This window comes from Eurypyga helias, unplaced genomic scaffold, assembly GCF_000690775.1.
Source record: "Eurypyga helias isolate BGI_N326 unplaced genomic scaffold, ASM69077v1 scaffold27904, whole genome shotgun sequence".
In the NCBI taxonomy this organism is placed as follows: Eukaryota; Metazoa; Chordata; class Aves; order Eurypygiformes; family Eurypygidae; genus Eurypyga; species Eurypyga helias.
Window position 1 is genome coordinate 292 of NW_010247333.1, and position 16,987 is coordinate 17,278.

General features: G+C 46.0%; 1 protein-coding gene across 1 annotated transcript in view; it reads left to right on the top strand.

Moving 5' to 3' along the window:
• The first annotated feature begins 39 nt into the window (after positions 1-39).
• The window catches only part of CDAN1 (codanin 1), a 31,519-nt gene continuing 14,571 nt past the window's right edge, over positions 40-16,987 (top strand). Inside the window, exons 1-13 of the mRNA XM_010150708.1 lie at positions 40-129; positions 1,702-2,396; positions 3,974-4,198; positions 6,489-6,682; positions 7,124-7,243; positions 8,142-8,220; positions 8,623-8,743; positions 9,770-9,879; positions 10,583-10,672; positions 11,685-11,760; positions 14,563-14,771; positions 15,515-15,629; positions 16,443-16,586. Of these exons, the coding sequence (XP_010149010.1) occupies positions 40-129; positions 1,702-2,396; positions 3,974-4,198; positions 6,489-6,682; positions 7,124-7,243; positions 8,142-8,220; positions 8,623-8,743; positions 9,770-9,879; positions 10,583-10,672; positions 11,685-11,760; positions 14,563-14,771; positions 15,515-15,629; positions 16,443-16,586 (2,268 nt within the window). The remainder of the gene's footprint in view (positions 130-1,701; positions 2,397-3,973; positions 4,199-6,488; positions 6,683-7,123; positions 7,244-8,141; positions 8,221-8,622; positions 8,744-9,769; positions 9,880-10,582; positions 10,673-11,684; positions 11,761-14,562; positions 14,772-15,514; positions 15,630-16,442; positions 16,587-16,987) is intronic.

A 16,987-nucleotide genomic window follows, 5' to 3' on the forward strand; every position in this document is an offset into this window, starting at 1 on the left:
GACGCTGACAGCTCTGCTAGCGCTGCGCGGGTGAGGGGCATGGGGGCCGAAACATTTACCCTTGCAGGGGAGTTGCTGACGGCCTTCCGCTGCTGGGAGGAGCTCAGCTGCTTCGGGGTGAGGAAACACGTAGGAGGCTGGTGGCTGCTGGCAGGTTGTCATCAGGCCGTGGAGGAGCTAAACCTCTGTTAACTTGCACAGAGATGGAGCAACCGCCTGGCCTTGTGCACAGCACAGACTGTAATCTTGTCTTTGCACCTCCCTGCTAAACCCAGGGGTCACCTGAGGGAATGGCGGGCTACGTCTTGCTCTAGCTTTGGTGGCAATTTCGGACTGGAGCTGGTAAGAAGTTGGGTCTTCTGATGTCTCACGGGGTTTGTGTTCTGACCCCTGTTTTTTCACGGAGTGCTAAAGCGGTAAGCCTTCGCTGCTTGGCTTGTCACGCACGCTGTATCAGCGTCTCATGCTTCTCCAGGAAGCTGAATGGGTTTCATGCTTTCAAATATGAGCTTTGGCATTGGTGTCGAGGATGAGGATGGTGAGGCACTGGAACAGGTTGCCCAGAGAAGCTGTGGATGCCCCATCCCTGGAAGTGTTCCGGGTGAAGCTTTTAGCAACCTGATCTAGTGGAAGGTGTCCCTGCCTGTGGGAGAGGGGTTGGAACTAGGTGGTCTTTAAGGTCCCTTCCAACCCAAACCAGTCTGTGGTTCTATGGTTGTAGAAGTCCAGTCGTGGCCATGCTTTCACTGCCTCCTTTCACACAAAAAACACCCTTCAGATATAATGTTTGCTTTCTTGACTTTCCATCTAGTGGTGGTGTGAATACAAACGAACAGGGCTATGCCTGCTGTGATTTTAAGGAATAAGTTGCTGCCTGTGAGAGCTGCTTTTGTTGTTGCACCTATTGCTGAATCCATGGAGAGGAAACAGAAACCTGGTGCAGTGTTAGGAACAAAAGAAATTTTACCCAGTCTACAAAGCGTTGAACTATGCATGTAACGTGAAGTCTATTTTGTCTAGATTTGCCCTTGTAAGATCGCAGCTACCCGTTCAGAATTTAAATGTGCTGAGTCTGTGGTGGGATTTTCTTGGTTGGTTGAAGTTTCTTAAGTATAAACTTCACGTACCTTTAAACTTGGACCGTCTCTGTTTAGGCCTCTGAGGTCTCAGGGGAGCAAAATGATTTAATTGGGATGGAAGAGCAGCTTTGGTCTTGTATTTGGCACTGCAGGACTCAAAGTGCCGAAACAGATGTCATTGGAGCCCCCCTCTGTGGAAGCAGGTGGCATTCATAGGCAGATAAGGCAGGGAGAAGTTGCAGATTTCAGACTTTTCTGTTAGAATTAGCTGCTTCGGTAACAGTGCCTTTGAAATGTTGAACTTAGGGGTGCCAGTTGCTCCAAATTATTGCTGGCCGTAGCTTCAGTAAGTATTACTGATGTTTCCATGGGACAGTTCCACTGTTTCCCAGTGGGAGACCTAAGTGAATGAAAACTTGCGCCAAAACTGCTTGTGTGGGGGCTGAGTTTCAGATCTGTGGCCAGCACTAAGGTTGCTTGAATTTCAGTGACCTGCTCTGACGAGTCGCGGTGTTTCTTTATTGTGTATGGCAGTCCCACAGTTACTACTGAAATGAATCCGGGCTTGTGAAAGAATCGGGGTAGCAGCTTTTTATTAATGCTTTGTCCTCTTTCGTTGTAGGAGAACCACGTCCATGACAAGCTGGTATCTCTCAGTTTACTTCAGAAAGACTTTGTGCCTTTTCTGCTAAACTTTTTAAGGGAGCAGACCAGCCAGATCCTGACTAATGGACCCTCTACTCCTGCTAAAACTCCTAATTCCAAGGCCCACAGGAGCCAAAGGACAGGACCAGAACGGAGGGCAGGCCACGCGACCAGCAGCCGTGTGCAGCTCTTTACCCAAAGGACTTTGGTGACCACCTGCACCACAGACATCAGCTTTTCTCCTGCTGCGGCATCCAGCAGCTCCTCTTCCTTTTCTGGGTCAAACCTGTCTAGCCCTTGTGGCGACTGCCCTAGCGTGGCCTCCAGCAGCAGCCCGAGCTTTGGGTACAGCCCTGTGCTTAACCACGGTGAGAAGCGGTCATCCCAGAAGGCCAGCCTGGGGAGCTTCCTCACAGCCACGCCTGAAGCCCTGCCGGCCAGACGAGGCCGAAAGAAAGGCTCAGTCAGTGCCTCTGGCCGGCAAGTGGCTCGGGATCTGGGGCGTTCCCTTGCTGACGAGGAAGACGGAAAGCATGATGGTGTATCGTGGAGTGGAGGGAGGAGGAAGCGGAGTGAAGTGCCTCTTGTTTCTGCCAGATCCCCGCCTAGCCAGCTGAATCTGAACAACTTGGAGGAGTTTCCGCCCATGGGTGCTGCCTCTGGCTGGACAAAGTATGAGCAAGTCTGCCTCGCTGTCTCATTGGCATTATGCTGCAGGTTACAGTTCCGTGACTTGCTCTTCCTGCTGTGCATGTCCGGATACACAAATACTGTAATAAATGATACCCAGGGGCTGGCTTCTGGCTCCTTGGCCAGAACTGCTTTGTTACGGTTGCCATGTAGGGGAGTGTTGCTCCAGTGGGTAGTCAGGTTTCCACTCTGAACTCGCCCAAGATGTCTCTTTAACCTCCCGCTCGTGATGCTGCCTGCAGCTTCCTGTTGTGCAGACCAGCTGGTACGAAGCTGAGTGCATCTTTGTCCTTGCGTGTCCTGACAAGTCAGCGTTATCTTGGCTCTTCACATTTCTCATTTAACACAATTGCGATTGCTAGTGAAGAGCAGTCCTGGAAGGCTCTTCAGCTTTACAGACGCTGGCAAAAAAGCTCTCGGGTTGGCGTTCTGTGGCCTCTGGTAACAGATGTTCGCGTGCGGCTTCATTTGTGCCGTGTGATCATGGACAAAATAGCTGATGCCTGTATTCCGCTTGGTCTGCGGCAGGCCTTGATCTCCCTCGTGACTTTCACTTAGCTTCTGGGCAGCTGTTTGTGTTGTGGTTGCCTTGGTCCTTTGCTCTTTCTCTTTGAGATTTTACTCTTTAAAACCCTCATTACCAAATATAAGGCTTTCGTTTTGTTCATCTCATTGAAATGAGCATGGGGAAAGTGGGACTTTCTAGTTGGACTTGGCAAAATTCCAGCTGAAAATTGATAGGTCTGTACAGCAGATCCAGATGCTGGGACTAGGTGATGCTCTAGATGATGCTTTGGCCAAGGGAGGGAAAGTGTGTTTCCAGCATAGACAGCAAGTCTCTCTTCCTCTATCACACTGTGCTCAGCTAGGGAGAAGAGTGAAGAAGGTGGTCATGGAGCGTGTGCAGGCCAACGCTACAGTGATTTTGAGCACACCAAATTAGCCATTACTGTGTAGCAGCCAGCATTGCCTTGAGAAGTGTAATGCTTTATGATCCTGTCTCTCATTTCCATGTTTCTTACTGCATTACAGAGCCTCTTCCTGAAGGACAAAACTAAGTAGTTTATGCAGGTTGGATGGGTGTCCCTGAACTTAAATGGACTATGGTAACTCGGGAGCCCAGGCTCCTACTGACAGACGATGGCAGCTTGATTGTTGGATTGGTGGTTGTTGTTTTTTTTCTCTTGTGGTCATGTTAGAAACTGCCAGTGATTTAGTTTCCTGCTAAAATGAGGCATGTCCTGTCCTTTCAAACTAGAAATGTTGGAAAGAATGGTGTGGCACTGTTACTGTTCTGTGGCCTGACAACTGATAATTAATTTTGCAGCAAGGGTCAGCAGGCTGTTTTTAGCAGTCTGTAGCTCCATGACGTTTATTCAGTGACCAGATTAAAGTCAGCAACTATATGTACAGTTTAGAAATCCAATATCCTGATTCTGTGTCCATTTTATTTTAGCCTTAGCTGCTTCTGGAAGAGTTGCATGGAAATCTGTCTTGAGAGCTAATTTTGTTGTTGTTGTTTAGTTTGATTTCAGTGGAATCCCTTCTCACTTTTTCAGCAAAAGCAAACCATCAAGGCGGATCAACCCAACTCCTGTCAGTGCTGAGCGCCCCCTCTCAAAACCAAAGATGTGCTTCACTTCTACGCCTGTCAGCCAGTCTCCAGCTGCTCGGTTTTCATCCAGATCAAGCCTTGAGGCCTTTACTGCTGTCCAGGAAGGAAACCTTATGTCTGTGAAAAGCAACAGCCTTCAAGAGGAGAGGGAGATGCTGAAGAAAGAAAGGTACCGTCTGAGCAGGGTGGTGATAGGCTTGTGTTGGTTCTTACTGCTCTTGTCTTCAGGTGCTACCAATACCAGAGTGGAAGTGACCAGAAGAACATCCAAAATAGATACTAGTGACCTTAAACTATAATTTTCCTAAACCCAAGCATGACTCTGGTATCAGACTAGGATGTTAATGCAGCTAGCTGACGTTTGTCGTTTTAGAGGTGTGCTGGCTCTGGAACAGCGACCCTGGCTTTGTCTTCAGAAGTTCAGTCAGTTCTCCCTGTTCTCACACGACTGCCTCTTTCACGTGGGGCTGTCTCCTGCGCAGCTTGCCTTTGATTGCACGGGCAACGGGAGTGGGTTTAAGGTTGAAGCTGGTGTCATTAAGCTGTGTTTGATGATTGCGCCTGTGATAGTAGATGTCTGGCTTGAAGAAAGTGAGTTAATGATGCAGGTATGAGGAAATTGTTGATGATTTTGCAAGGCAGGCAGACTAGCACAAGCTTACGGTCAGAGAAAAGAGCACACGTGTAGCGTGAGTTTCTGTTACTACTGCTGTGTTTTGTCTATGGAAAACTGTGTGTGCTGGGAGGTGAGGTGAATTCTAGCTCCTAATTTCGTCTCTGCTGTTCAGCTACTGTGTGACTTTCACCCTCTGTAAAAAGATAGCGCTGTTGGTCTGTGGGGATTGATACTTCAGGAAAAAAGCAAAGGACAGTAGTACTGGAGAAACTACCGTTCATAATTGCTGACAGAACTGCTGCTGTTCTTTGTAGATTTTGTTCTTGGGGCAACTCCTCAGGGCATGTGGGTGTAAATTCTCCTGCTGAGCCTTGCAGTTCACTTCAGTGGGACCACAGCTGGCTTAAACAGACCCACTCTAGTCTCATAAGGCACTGTTTGTACCAGACCTTTAACAGAGCTGCTCGGGAGTCAAACCTGCCTCTGTTCACTTCCGTGAAGCACCTAGTCCAGTCTGAATTCTACCTGAAATCTCCCACTAATCCGTATGAACTAAAGTAGGTGAAATAGCAGCCTGCGTGCTGGATGTTGCCCATGAGGTGATCTCATCTGACCCATCGTGCTTGAAATGGGCAGTGCTTGGTGCTTAGGGCTGGGAGCTCTGTTGTGTCCTCAGTAGTGGTGAAGAAAGGTACAAAACGAACGCAGCACCCTGCCAACTGCGTCACTGTGAGCAAGGGCAAAGGGTGAAATTCCTGCAGAGGTGGATGAGAGAAGTGAAGCAGAGTCTTAACTACATTGTTGGAGTCTTACTTTGGTGGGTCTGCAAAGTGCTTAATAAGTAATTTTCTTCAGTTCTTTCAGTCGGGTGCTTAAGGGCATTGCAAGGGAGGTGTTATTAAATAACCCTTCTACTGCCGTTTTGGGATTAATTTGTTCTTCATCGCAGCAGTTCCACTAGAAATAGGCCAATAGGAAGAGTTCTTTGCTGCAGTTAAAAACGTTTCTGTCTTCCCCACAGCCTTTAAAGTGACTTTTAAAGATTTTACTTATGTGACAACGTGGTAAGAGCTGGTGTGATGTGCCAAGTACGGGTGTTCCACTGGGATCTTTAACAATCGTTTGATATCACTGTTACTGGCTTTTTTCCTGCTTCTCGTGTCTTATGTATTGCACTCTGCTGCTGCATTCTGGATGACCTCTGTAGGTATGTTTTTTTACAGTATCTGTGTATTTAAGTGACAGATCACTGCTGATATAGAATCCAGCGGTGTTAAAGTGGTTTGTTCCTTCTGTTGTTTAACTTGCCAGTATGGGGTTTCATCAGTTGTTGCATTGCCTTTCCACTTAGTGGTATTGGAGCTTCTCAGGGTGTTGTTAACTTACAGATATATCTGAAGGTATGGATGTGAACCTTGTTTTCACAGATTTTGGGAAGTATCTAGCTGCCAAGTTGTACGTGCAAAAAGATTTTCTTTTTTTTTCTTTTTTATGACCTGGTCTCTAGCAGATTCCTTGTCCTTATCAAATACCAGTTTAGATGAGAAGCAGTAACATAGGTTAGTTAGATAATTTGCTCCAAGTGCCACACTGTTTTAGCAGAGTTTGAGCTTGAATGTGATTCTTTTGAGCCTTTTGATTGTTAGACCCAAGGTCCTTTCTCATGAAGGGACTTAATTTACTGACTTAAATTACTGTCGTGCTAAAAGCAGCTTTAGGTGCTGTAAACGACAGGGTTAGTTATTGCAGGAATTCCTTTGGACAAAAGAAGGACCGCTTCTCGCCCTATCACTGCTGTGTATCATCTTCAGTCACGTTGTATGTTGCCGCTCTTGGATTTCAGATGCAAATTGCTGCACCAGGCATCTTCTCCGTCGGGGATATCTCCTGATCCTGGGACTCCTACGAAGCCTAGCTATACTCGCAGTGCTAGCCTTCCTGCCGAAAGCCATCTGGTGACCTGTGCAAATCCTGCTAAGGTTTCCTGCAAGAAACAGTTGGAGTGTCTGGCGCAGCTCTATTCATCGTGCATAGCAGGTGAAGACCAAGAAGATGTGAGACTGACCTTTCTTTGAGCTTTGAACCTGGATGTGTGTGGTGAGGTGGGGGTGGATGAGAAGGGAAGGCTGTGGGACAGTTATAGTGTACCAACAAGTAACATCTGGGTAAATAAACGAAGCCAGTGCAGTTATTAAAACAAATGGATGCTAGGTAAAAGTTTAGGGAAGGAGCTGAACCCGATGCAGTAACTGTGACATGCAGGAGGCTGCGTTTGTGTTGCCCTGTCTGAAACCAGACCCTTCCCTAACACATCTTCTCTGTAATTCCCATGTTGATTTACACTGTGGCTGTGTGTGGGGAGGGAGTTCTTTGCTGACTGTGCCATAGAACAGTTACTTATCTTTTTACCTTCATTTATTAAAGTAGGTCAATAACAAATACCCACCTTTACTATCTTGTTTCCTCTCTTTCTTCCAGAAAACCTGGTACCAAATATTTTTCTGGAGCTCTTTTTTGTTCTGCAGCTGTTGACATCTAAAGGCACTTCTACTGCAGAAGATGGGGATAGTGACCTTGAAATCGATGAAAGAAGTACAGGTGAACAATAGTATTGACTGGAAAGAATGTTACTTCCATGGAATGATAGTGTGATACACAGCAGTTGACTTTAGATTGGACAGTTAGCCTGGAATTCCATAAGAATGCCTTATTACCACTGTGGGACTCGTCTGAGATGCTGGCAAAAATCATGTGTGTATGGAAGATGCTTCTGTGATATGATAGAACAGTGTTGCTAGGTACTGTATGAATTGGTTTTCTGCCATGGTGTAAGATTTGTTGTAGCTAGTTTGTAGCACTGATGTGCTAAATTCTCTCTGCCACTGGGTCTTGCAGCTCAGAAGTGCTGCTGATCTGCTGTGTGCTTCTGAAATTCAGGGTTGGGTTACGGGCACACAGGACCAATCCGTATAGATACATAACTGTTGCATTTGGGTTTTGGCACATTCAGACTTAAGCTTGATGCAGTTACTACTTAGATATGGATATAAACCCCCAAAATGTGGCTCTCATATGAGACAACCTCCCCCCTGCAGATGCCTCTATTTGATTGATGTTTGTTTTGCCACTCCCTGATTCTTAGGGCTGACATTAGGAACACAAAGTCTCCAGCTCTGGGAAGAGCCGCTGATGACTGGTTGCAGTTAGTCTACTTTTTGTCCTGAATCTGTTTACTGTTGGTCAGAATGTTGAGAAGGAATCTTTTCTTTCCCATACAGTACTGAACAGTTCAGTTGCCTTTAGTATAGGAAGGGTAGGGATGGGAGGATTTGTCTGTTCCAGTGTCAGGGAATAGGTACTTCTAGAAACTGGATACTGGTCTGGAAAACTGGTTTTGGACATGGCAGTTCCTGCTGTCCTTGAGAGCTAATTGTTGGTCTTTCGGCTTATAAATGGTGGTAAGTGCTGTTGTCTCGTGTTTCTTTTTTTCCCTTAGATGCGTCAGAGAGACAGCATTTCCGAAGCGTGCACAACTGTGTTTATTTTGCTGTTCAAGTCTTGGGTTATCAGTATGAGTAAGTTGAAGATTTTTTTTCTCTCTGCTTCTGCCTGCAGATGTGTTTGAGATGAAACAAGTGTGCTTGGTTTTTGGAGCTTTACCACTCACAGGCATAGAGTTACTAATTTGCCTTCAAAACATACCACTTGGCCTGGATTTGGATGCCTGTGAGTTTTCCTTGTACTGATCTGTCTACTGCACTTCGGTGTGGTTATGCAAGGGTGGGGAAGTCATGTGACGAAAGCAATAAAAAATGGCCCTACAGGTGCCGGCAGGATTTGATGTTGGCTGCTTGGGGCTTAGAACTCTTGGCTTGGTAGCCTCCTAAAAAAGGAGCATAAGCATGTCCTTAGGTCTGATGGTGTGTTGTTTGTGTCTCTCTCTCTGTCTGTGGGTTTTATCCATGTTGTCTTGGCAGAATTCTTTCCCGTTTAGAAAAGGGGATGCTGAAGCTCTTGGCCGAAAACGAACGGATTGCGTCTTTCTCTCCCACCTTGCACGAGAGGCTCCGGCAGGCTTATGAAAGCAGCACAGCCAAGGTGAGAACCGGCAGACCTCAGCTGTGGTGGTGGTACGTCTGTGGTGGTGGTCTTTTATTTGCGATGGCTTTGATGTTAAATCTCATTCCTTCGACTTTGAGCATCTTGTCACCTTTGGTCCGTGTCTAAAAGCCACCTTTTCCTGTCAGTGCGTGAGTGAATTGCTAGGTCCAAGGATTGCTAGCTGTGAATCTCTGCTGGCTAGCCTCACGCTGTGCTCCAGGCCCTGACCTCAACCAGCGACTCTGACAGGGTCAGGGTTTGCTTTTGAGATTCTCATTTAGTAAACACGGATCCCAGAAGAATGATCCGTTAGATGCAGTATCAGAATGTGGTTTGGCAGAAGTGGATTTGTTTAATAGCTACAGACTCCTTTTAGGCAAATGAAACTGCAGAGGAGACGGTGCAGTCTGTGAAAGCTGGTTTCCTGATCTGATCATCTGAGTTAGGGAACTAAAGCTGGATGGTAGAAATGCCTGCCTTAACATATTTTGTATCTCCTTTCATCCGTCTTTCAAAAATGGAAATTGCTCTTGGCAAAGGAAGTACAGCGTACCTGCCGAGACTAGGGCATGCCAGCAGCTGAGCTTATTAGTTAATGCTGTAAATAAAGGTCTCTCACTTGAAGACACTGGCTTTTTGAACAGGAGGAAGAAGAATAATACAGGAATTGCCAGCCACTCTCCCGCATTTTCTGGAGCTCTCTATTGAAGGTACACTTTGGCTGTCTGCAGGTCTGTCTTTCCACACTGTATCAGTATTGATTGCAGTCTGTTCTGCAGAGATTTCTTGGAGAGACGAGATGCTTCCACTCATCATGCTGAGTGATTCTGGCTCTGTAGTGTAACGTAGGTTGTGCAGCAGTTGGTGTTTCCTAGCAGTTAGCAACTGGGAAATGGCTAGTGTCTGAACAGCTCAGCTGGGTTTCCTCATCCCATCTTTTCCCTGCTTTTTCTGATCTTGCTGGATAAATTAGAGACTTGTGTTGGTCTAACGGCTGCCTTTCTATTTTCAACAAAAAAACAGGTGTCTCTCCTGCTGCCCTGCTCTGTGCAGTCTGTTTCGTTCCAGCCGGAAACTGACAATCGCTCTAACTTTCCCAGCGACAGAGCATTTCACATATTTAAGAAGCAAAGGTAAGTTTCCTCAGCCGTCACCGCGTGGCTGGCAGCGTAATCCTGCCATGGCTGTGAACAAAGGATGTTAAGAATGTCTCATGTATGTTACGTGCTGTAGAAAAATCTTAAGATTTTCATTCTCATTAAAAACCAAAAAAAAAAATGTTTGTCCATATTGACTGCGGGATCTAAATGCTTAATGTCTTTAGAGAAGAACAGCCTAATTCTTCAGGAGTTATTGAGACTTCTGGTAAAAAATGCCAGTACAGTGTGTCACCCTACTGGATTGCTTCCGCTTAGAAATCTGGTATGCTGCTGTTCTTCCTGCCACCTCCCTCTGTGCTTGGAGAAACAGGGTGAGGGGAGAATGGCAAGTTGTCTTGGTCCTTTTTTCTCTCCTCGTAGGTATTATTTCATGTGGCTTATTCTTTCCTGCCTCTCAGTCTTCAGTATGTCTGATAATGGGTGTTCTGGTCATTCCGTCAGAGCTTGGGCATAACGAGCTTAAGCAGCACTTGCTGTCAAAGACATGGAAAATGGAAACTCGCTGAACTACCGCTAACATTAATGAGTTGTGCAAAGGTATCTGAATGCTTAGAGGCTTGAGTTATTTAATCCCAGGTAGATTCTGGCTGGGGAGTTTACGAGCAATTGAATATTCAGTTGTTGTTACTTGTTTTGACGATTAGGAATTCATACCCTTAAACATCTTGATTCACAGGGATATCTTTTATGAACTGCTGCGTGAGTGGGAGGATAACCATGAAAAAACTGGTTGGGACTTTGAAAGAGTCCTGGGCAGCAAGATCAGGTAGGATTCATGCGACTTCAGCTAGTTCTTCAGTGTGGCTGTGGTTTGGCATACGAGACTCGGCATGTTCTGTGTTCTTCCTAATGGTCTTCTGCACTAACCTGTAGGGAGCTGTGCTTCTTGGAAGATACCCTCCATGTAAGCTTGCTTCTATATTTAAAAGTATCAAGTGTTACCTTAAAGAAACAAGCCACAAGTGACAAGGGCCTAATATGATGAGTCTTGGAGTAGATCTTTCCCTGTTCATAATCACAGGAAGAGCCACCCTCACAACCAGTATGTTGTGGTCTGAACCTTGTCATGGTGTGCACTTCTGTGTGCATTTCATGTTTCCAATGCCCCACTTCTCTTAAGTGCTGCAAGTTCAGAAGTCTCTAGCTCTTAATTATTTCAGGGGGTTCCAGTGTATTGGCTCTGAAAACAAGACAGCTGTGGCTCTTTCTGTGGAGAGCAAACTTTTTAATTCATTTATTGCTTTATCAAAATAGAGTATTATGGTTTTGAAAGCAGTTGCCTTGTGGGTTTCTGTTAGTCTTAACCACCAGCCTACTCAAGTTACACCTATGAAGGTGACACTTCACCACAGCAGCAAAAGGCTGAGATTTAAAGTGAGAAATTGCCCTTCTCTTTGGGCATCGGAGTACTGCTGTTGCTGTTTTCTTACTTGCATGTGTGTTAATACCCAGCTCACTGCTCTGCCCAGGGGAGAGTGGGAGCTGAATGAGTTAATGTTATTCCCAAATAACAGCGTTACTGCAGGAAAGGACGAGGGTCTTGTTATCTCTAGAACCGTTTGTTCTGCAGCTGCTCGGGGAGAATTTTTGTTTCCGTGGTCAGCAGATGGGACTCGGTGCTTGGGAAAGCTGGTGATAAGGATGTCGCTTTATGCAGTGGCATTTGGAGATCGCTTTCTGAAAAGCAGTTATTTTATGGTTTGGGGATAACTGGAGTTTAAACCACCTTTTCGTGGCACAGAGATGCAGTCAGCATTTTGTGATGTGTTCCTTCGCAGGGCCATGATGGCTCACCTATCCGCAACCTGCAACCACAGCCATTTTGCCAGGCTCTTTCAGAAGCAGCTTATCCAGGTAAATGACATGGATTTGTTTGTTCTTTTTTGATGCACATCAGAGCTGATTTGATCCTTCCTCCGCCTCAGAAAACTGTCTCCTGCAAGTTTCTTTGAGGTTTTCCTACTGAAACTTTTTTTTTTGGGGAGAGCCATGTCTTCAGCATGGAAATTTCCTTATTTTTCCAGAAATTTATATCCGTGATAAATTACTGATGAACTCTGTGTTAATTAGGGATAGGGCACACTGAGCACATCGTGAGCTCTAAGAATTAATTCTTCATGGCTCTTTGCTTTAACCTTCTCATTTTAGAGCAGTTACAATTTTTAGAAATATTAAGGGTCTGTTTTGACATGTGCCAAATGCAGAGGTTCCTCGTTACGTTCGTTAGCAACATGGGTGTACTACCTGCAGAGAGTCTCTGTTTTTTCTGTGTAACTCTGCAACAGGGTCTCTTTGTGATGTAGCATTGCTGTGGTAGTTTGAAAATCTTTTTTTTGGGCCAGTTTGAAGCATCATCTGACTTCAGTGTAACTGAAGGACTGAAGAAAGAAAAGATGCTCCTGATTAGAGTATAACTTTTCACTGTATTCTCTGTAAATGGCTGGCTTATCAATGGATAGCAAAACAGATACAAAACCCCACCGTATTAGCCCACACACATTGCCAGGAAGCTGTGAGCTCTTGGAATGCTGAAAATTCCTCTAGTGTTTGGTCTGAATTTGCACCAGTGTCCTGTCTGATGTGTGTGTGTGTTCAAGGAGATTGTGGGAAAGAGGTGAAATGGATTTTGTTGCATCAACAGAATTTAATTAGTCCTAGGAACTGTATTTCTTCTTTATATCTGTGCCTGCTCAGTGAAGACTGCAGGCTTTCACAAGGGTAACCAAAGGTTTAAACAGGTAACTTGGAGTCTTCAGTGAATCCGATGTGTCTGATCAGGAAGTGGTTTGCAGAATCTTGTGTGTATTATGGTACTCATGCAGAAAAGAACATAGACTAAGGATTTGTATCGAGGCCAGGTAATTTAAAGGCTGGTGTTGAAGGAAGTTACATGCCAAATGTGGGTACCACTAGGTTTGCTTTATTAACAACTTGGAGTTGGGCCACCTCAGTGCATGGCAAATGGCCCAAGATCTCACACAGTTTATCAGTTTATATACCATTCAATCAATACCCATTACATAAGGCCCAAAGTCTCTGTATTTCCACACAGCCTTTCAGTCTCCAAAGCTCATTGTTTAGCAAAGACCGTCACAATCCCTTGTCTCAGCTGCGTTCTTCTTTTCTGGTTCCAATTCTTGTTTCAGTTTCAGGGTCTTCTTCGGGTCGCTGTCTTCATAATCACTTTTCTTCCATTTCTGTCTTGCACGATTCTGAGACAGACTTCGAGATGTACTATTAAAGGTTTAACTGAAGTAAGCAGTTTCTACCCATTCACTTCCTTTTGTCTAGCAAAGCACCTGTGCTTAATTAATTAATCACTCCTTGTTGAAACTGTCTCTACATGATCAGCTTGACTGGGTTTTAAACCAGCCTTGGGTGGGTCTGTACAAGGAGCAGGTTGAGAACAAACATTCTACGCCTGTTGAGCAGTATTTCTGCACTTTTCACAAGACCCCAAACCCCATATCTAAACCTACACTAGAGACTATGAAAAATTCTTTTACAGCTGGAAAGATGCTCTTTTGGCAGAGGAGGACCCTCAGTTTGGAATAAATGGGCCTAGTAATTGCTCACTTGATATACATAGTTAAGTGTTGCTTTTTAGTATGATCTCCCTCATTAAAACTATCCTGATTCAGATGTAGGAGTGTGCAGTCATCTCTTCGCTCAGCATTGGTTAGGTTATGTGTGGAGAATGTCTAGTTTTGGGCTCACCACTGCAAGGAAGACACAGACTAAGTAGAGCGAGTCCAGCACAGGGCCATATAAATGATTAAGGGTCTGGAGCATCTTTCCTATGAGGAGAAGCTGAGAGAGCTGGGACTCCTCAGCCCAGAGGAGAGAAGGCTCCAGCTTATCTTAGCACTGCGTACCAATACCTGATGGGAGTGAATGAAGAAGAGGGAGCCAGATCGCTCACACTAATGTTTACTGACAGAACATGAGGCAATGGAGACAACCTGAGAAAAAAGACACTATCTGAACACGAAGGCACTTTACTGTGAGGGTGGTCAGACACTGAACCCGGTTGCCTGGAGGGGTTGTGACATTCCAGTCTGGGGAGACACTGAAAACCCAATGGGACGTGGTCCTGGACAACTTGCTGTAGCTGACCCTGTTTGAGTAAGAGGGTTGGATTAGATGATCCAGGAGGTCCCTTCCAACCCAAACAGTCCTGCAATTCCATGATTTTCTGAGTCTTGAGTAGTATCTTTATGTTTAGGGAAGGGGTTCATTCACCTTTTAACTTTATTTAACTCTGAAAAGTCCAGGAAAGTCCAGTCTGGGAATGCATAGTGCAGTATCCCGGTCCTTGGAGACTGGGCTAAAGATCCTACCAAGTGGTTCCTGAAGACCGTGTGAGCGATAGGTGTTCTCTCTACACATCTACATGTAGTCTGCTGGATGTGCTTGAGTTAAAAGGAATTCCAGTACTTTACATTTTGCAAGATCTCTAGGCTGTTTATGGCCATGGGTAAGATGTTCTGGTGTGAGGAAGAGGCCTTCTGTACGTGGGCTGCCTGAAAAGGCCATACTTGGATTACTCCTAAAACAGTGTCTTGTGAGGAAGGGAGAATATGTGGGGTGACAGGTGAAGTGAAACGATGCCTTATTACTTATTTTTCACCTCACTACTCTTTCTGTCTCCTGAAGATGTGTAAAGGTCCTATTGGAGGTGGCGCAAGCTTGGGAGACACCCCAGACCAGGATGTCCTTAATATGCTGGGTTCTGACAATCTGAGCCGGCTGAAGAGGCTTCAGGAAAGATTTGTCGTTCCTCAGAGCATCAGAGGACCTTGTCCACCCCCTTCATTCCCTGGGTGCCAGCAGTTCTTCAGGGACTTCATCCTCAGCGCGGGAAGGTTAGCTGCCCGTGGTTGCTGTTTCCTTGGTGAAGTGTGTGGGCGAGTGGGGTGCGCCAGCGCGTTGCTCTTGCAGCAGGCAGTTGTCCAGAGAGCTTTGGGCATGGCGTAACCTGGGCAGAGCGTGTCAGAAGCAGTTTTTTTCAGCTGCATAAATACCACACGGTGTTCGTGGCCAGCACGCACAGTGAACGTGTTAACAAGCAGGTTCTGTCTGAAGCACAGAATGTGTTTGTGCGTGTGGGCTGCGTTAGGCTATATGGTAACAATCTTCTGTAAAACCACAATGCCCTGTCACAGGCCATCAGCATTTCATATTCGCTGCCAAGGCGTGCAGTGCTGCGTAGCGAGAAGCCAAGGAGCTAGAGGCTGAAGCCGTGTTCCTGGGTTTGTTTAATGCATTTTTCACCATCCACACCATGGAGGAGTTGAGATCTACAGGAGATGTGAATCCTAACTTTGGTTACTTTACAGCTTCTGGCTTCAATGCATACATTTTATTGTCCCTATGCTGGGACTTGCTAAATAACCTCCGTTTGAAACTGTACAAAAGGAGCGTGGGGAAGAAGGGGGTCAGCCAGTACTAGTCTTGACCCTTGCTTGCATGTCTGCAGTGTGTTACCTTGGCTGTCTGCTGATGCTTGATACGATGCCGGAGACAAGCTGGTAATATTGTAGTCTGTTAGTTGAGGTTTTACTGCCGTTTTCAGCCCAGTCTGACTCATCCTCATCTTTTGCTGAAGTTACCAGTTCAATCAGCACCTGATGGATAGCCTGTGCCTGCAGATACTCGAACTGGATGGCCTTACTCTGGTGGAGCACGAGCACAGTGACGGGGAAGCAGATATGGATGAACAGGTGAGCTTTTTTGCAGACACCCCTGGCAGGAATTTCCCTGAACTCTTCCTGTACTCAGAGAATTGCTGGCTTGCCTGTGGGTCACCTGGGAGCTTCCGCCGCTGTATTTGCCGGACAAGAACTTCTTCATTTGGTTTTGTCATAACTCTGCAGCCCGGTTATGGATGCCTGAGCCACTGGCCATTGACTTGTACGCTTCAGGGTGCTTCTCAGAGCTGGGTGGTAAGAGACGAAGCACAGAGTTCAAACAGCAAGAGCCTCTTCTTAGGTTGTTAGTACCCTGCAGTGGAAGAGGGACGTAACTGGGTCCAGTTGGTGCGCTCCATGGCAAGAGCTCCTTGTTATTTTTCCATGTAGAAGGGTTTGGGTTGGGATGAATTTGTAGTCCTGCCTGTTCCTACCTGCTCAGATGATTCTTCGCTCATCTGTACCGACCAGAGGTGCCGTAGTCTGTTAGCAAAGTAGCAGAAAAAGGTTCCTGGAACTTGCAGAGCGGCAATACTGTACAAAGGAGGCGACATACGAGATCAGCTCTGCCCTCTCATTGACTCCAAAGTCGTTAATGCAGAGATGTGATTGAGCAGCTGCTTGGTTTAGGAAGCTCTTGAATTAATTTATTCTCACCATAAGTGAAGCAGTGGAGGCAGAAGCAGTTTAAAATGCTTGACAAATCTGTATTTTGGAAATGTACCTTTATTAAAAGCAGGGACGAAGCTGTGTGGCCTTTCACACGAAGGTAGTGGAAGCGTGGTGTAGGTAGCTGCTTTGCCAGTTTAGGGTAGCATCGCCCCATCTCGCTTTTCTTCGTTTTAGGACGAAAAGAAGCGTTTCACTGTGGTCCTGTTAAGCCTACGACTCCTTGCCAAGTTCCTGGGGTTTCTTGTTTTCTTGCCTTATCGCACTGTGGAGCAACCAACGAGGGACTTGCAAGACTCTGCAGTAGCGTTAAGAAACCAAGTAAGAAACCAGACTCTTCTAAGAAATCTAGCGTGACCTTTGGTTGACAGGCAGGTTTTCTGACCCGGGGAGGGGGTTATGAAGAGTTGCATACGCCCTTTCAAAGTGAGCCAGTGTCTCTTGGGATGGTGTCACACTGTTCTGTGCCCCTACTGCATATTCTGGGGTTGGGAATAAAGGAAAGCAGAGTTTGTATAAGCTAGAAAAGAGGGAGCAGTGCACTGATGGTGAGGTACTCGCTCTTCTGTTAGTTCTGCCAGTCTGTGGCTGTCGTACCACGACTCTGACGTAGCTACAACAGCTTGTATTTCTAGTGTAAAATCCAGCTACCAGGAGTGGTTTTGTTAGTTTTGCATCCATCTCCCTGCTGAAAGCAAGGAGGCAAGGTTAGACCTCAACTC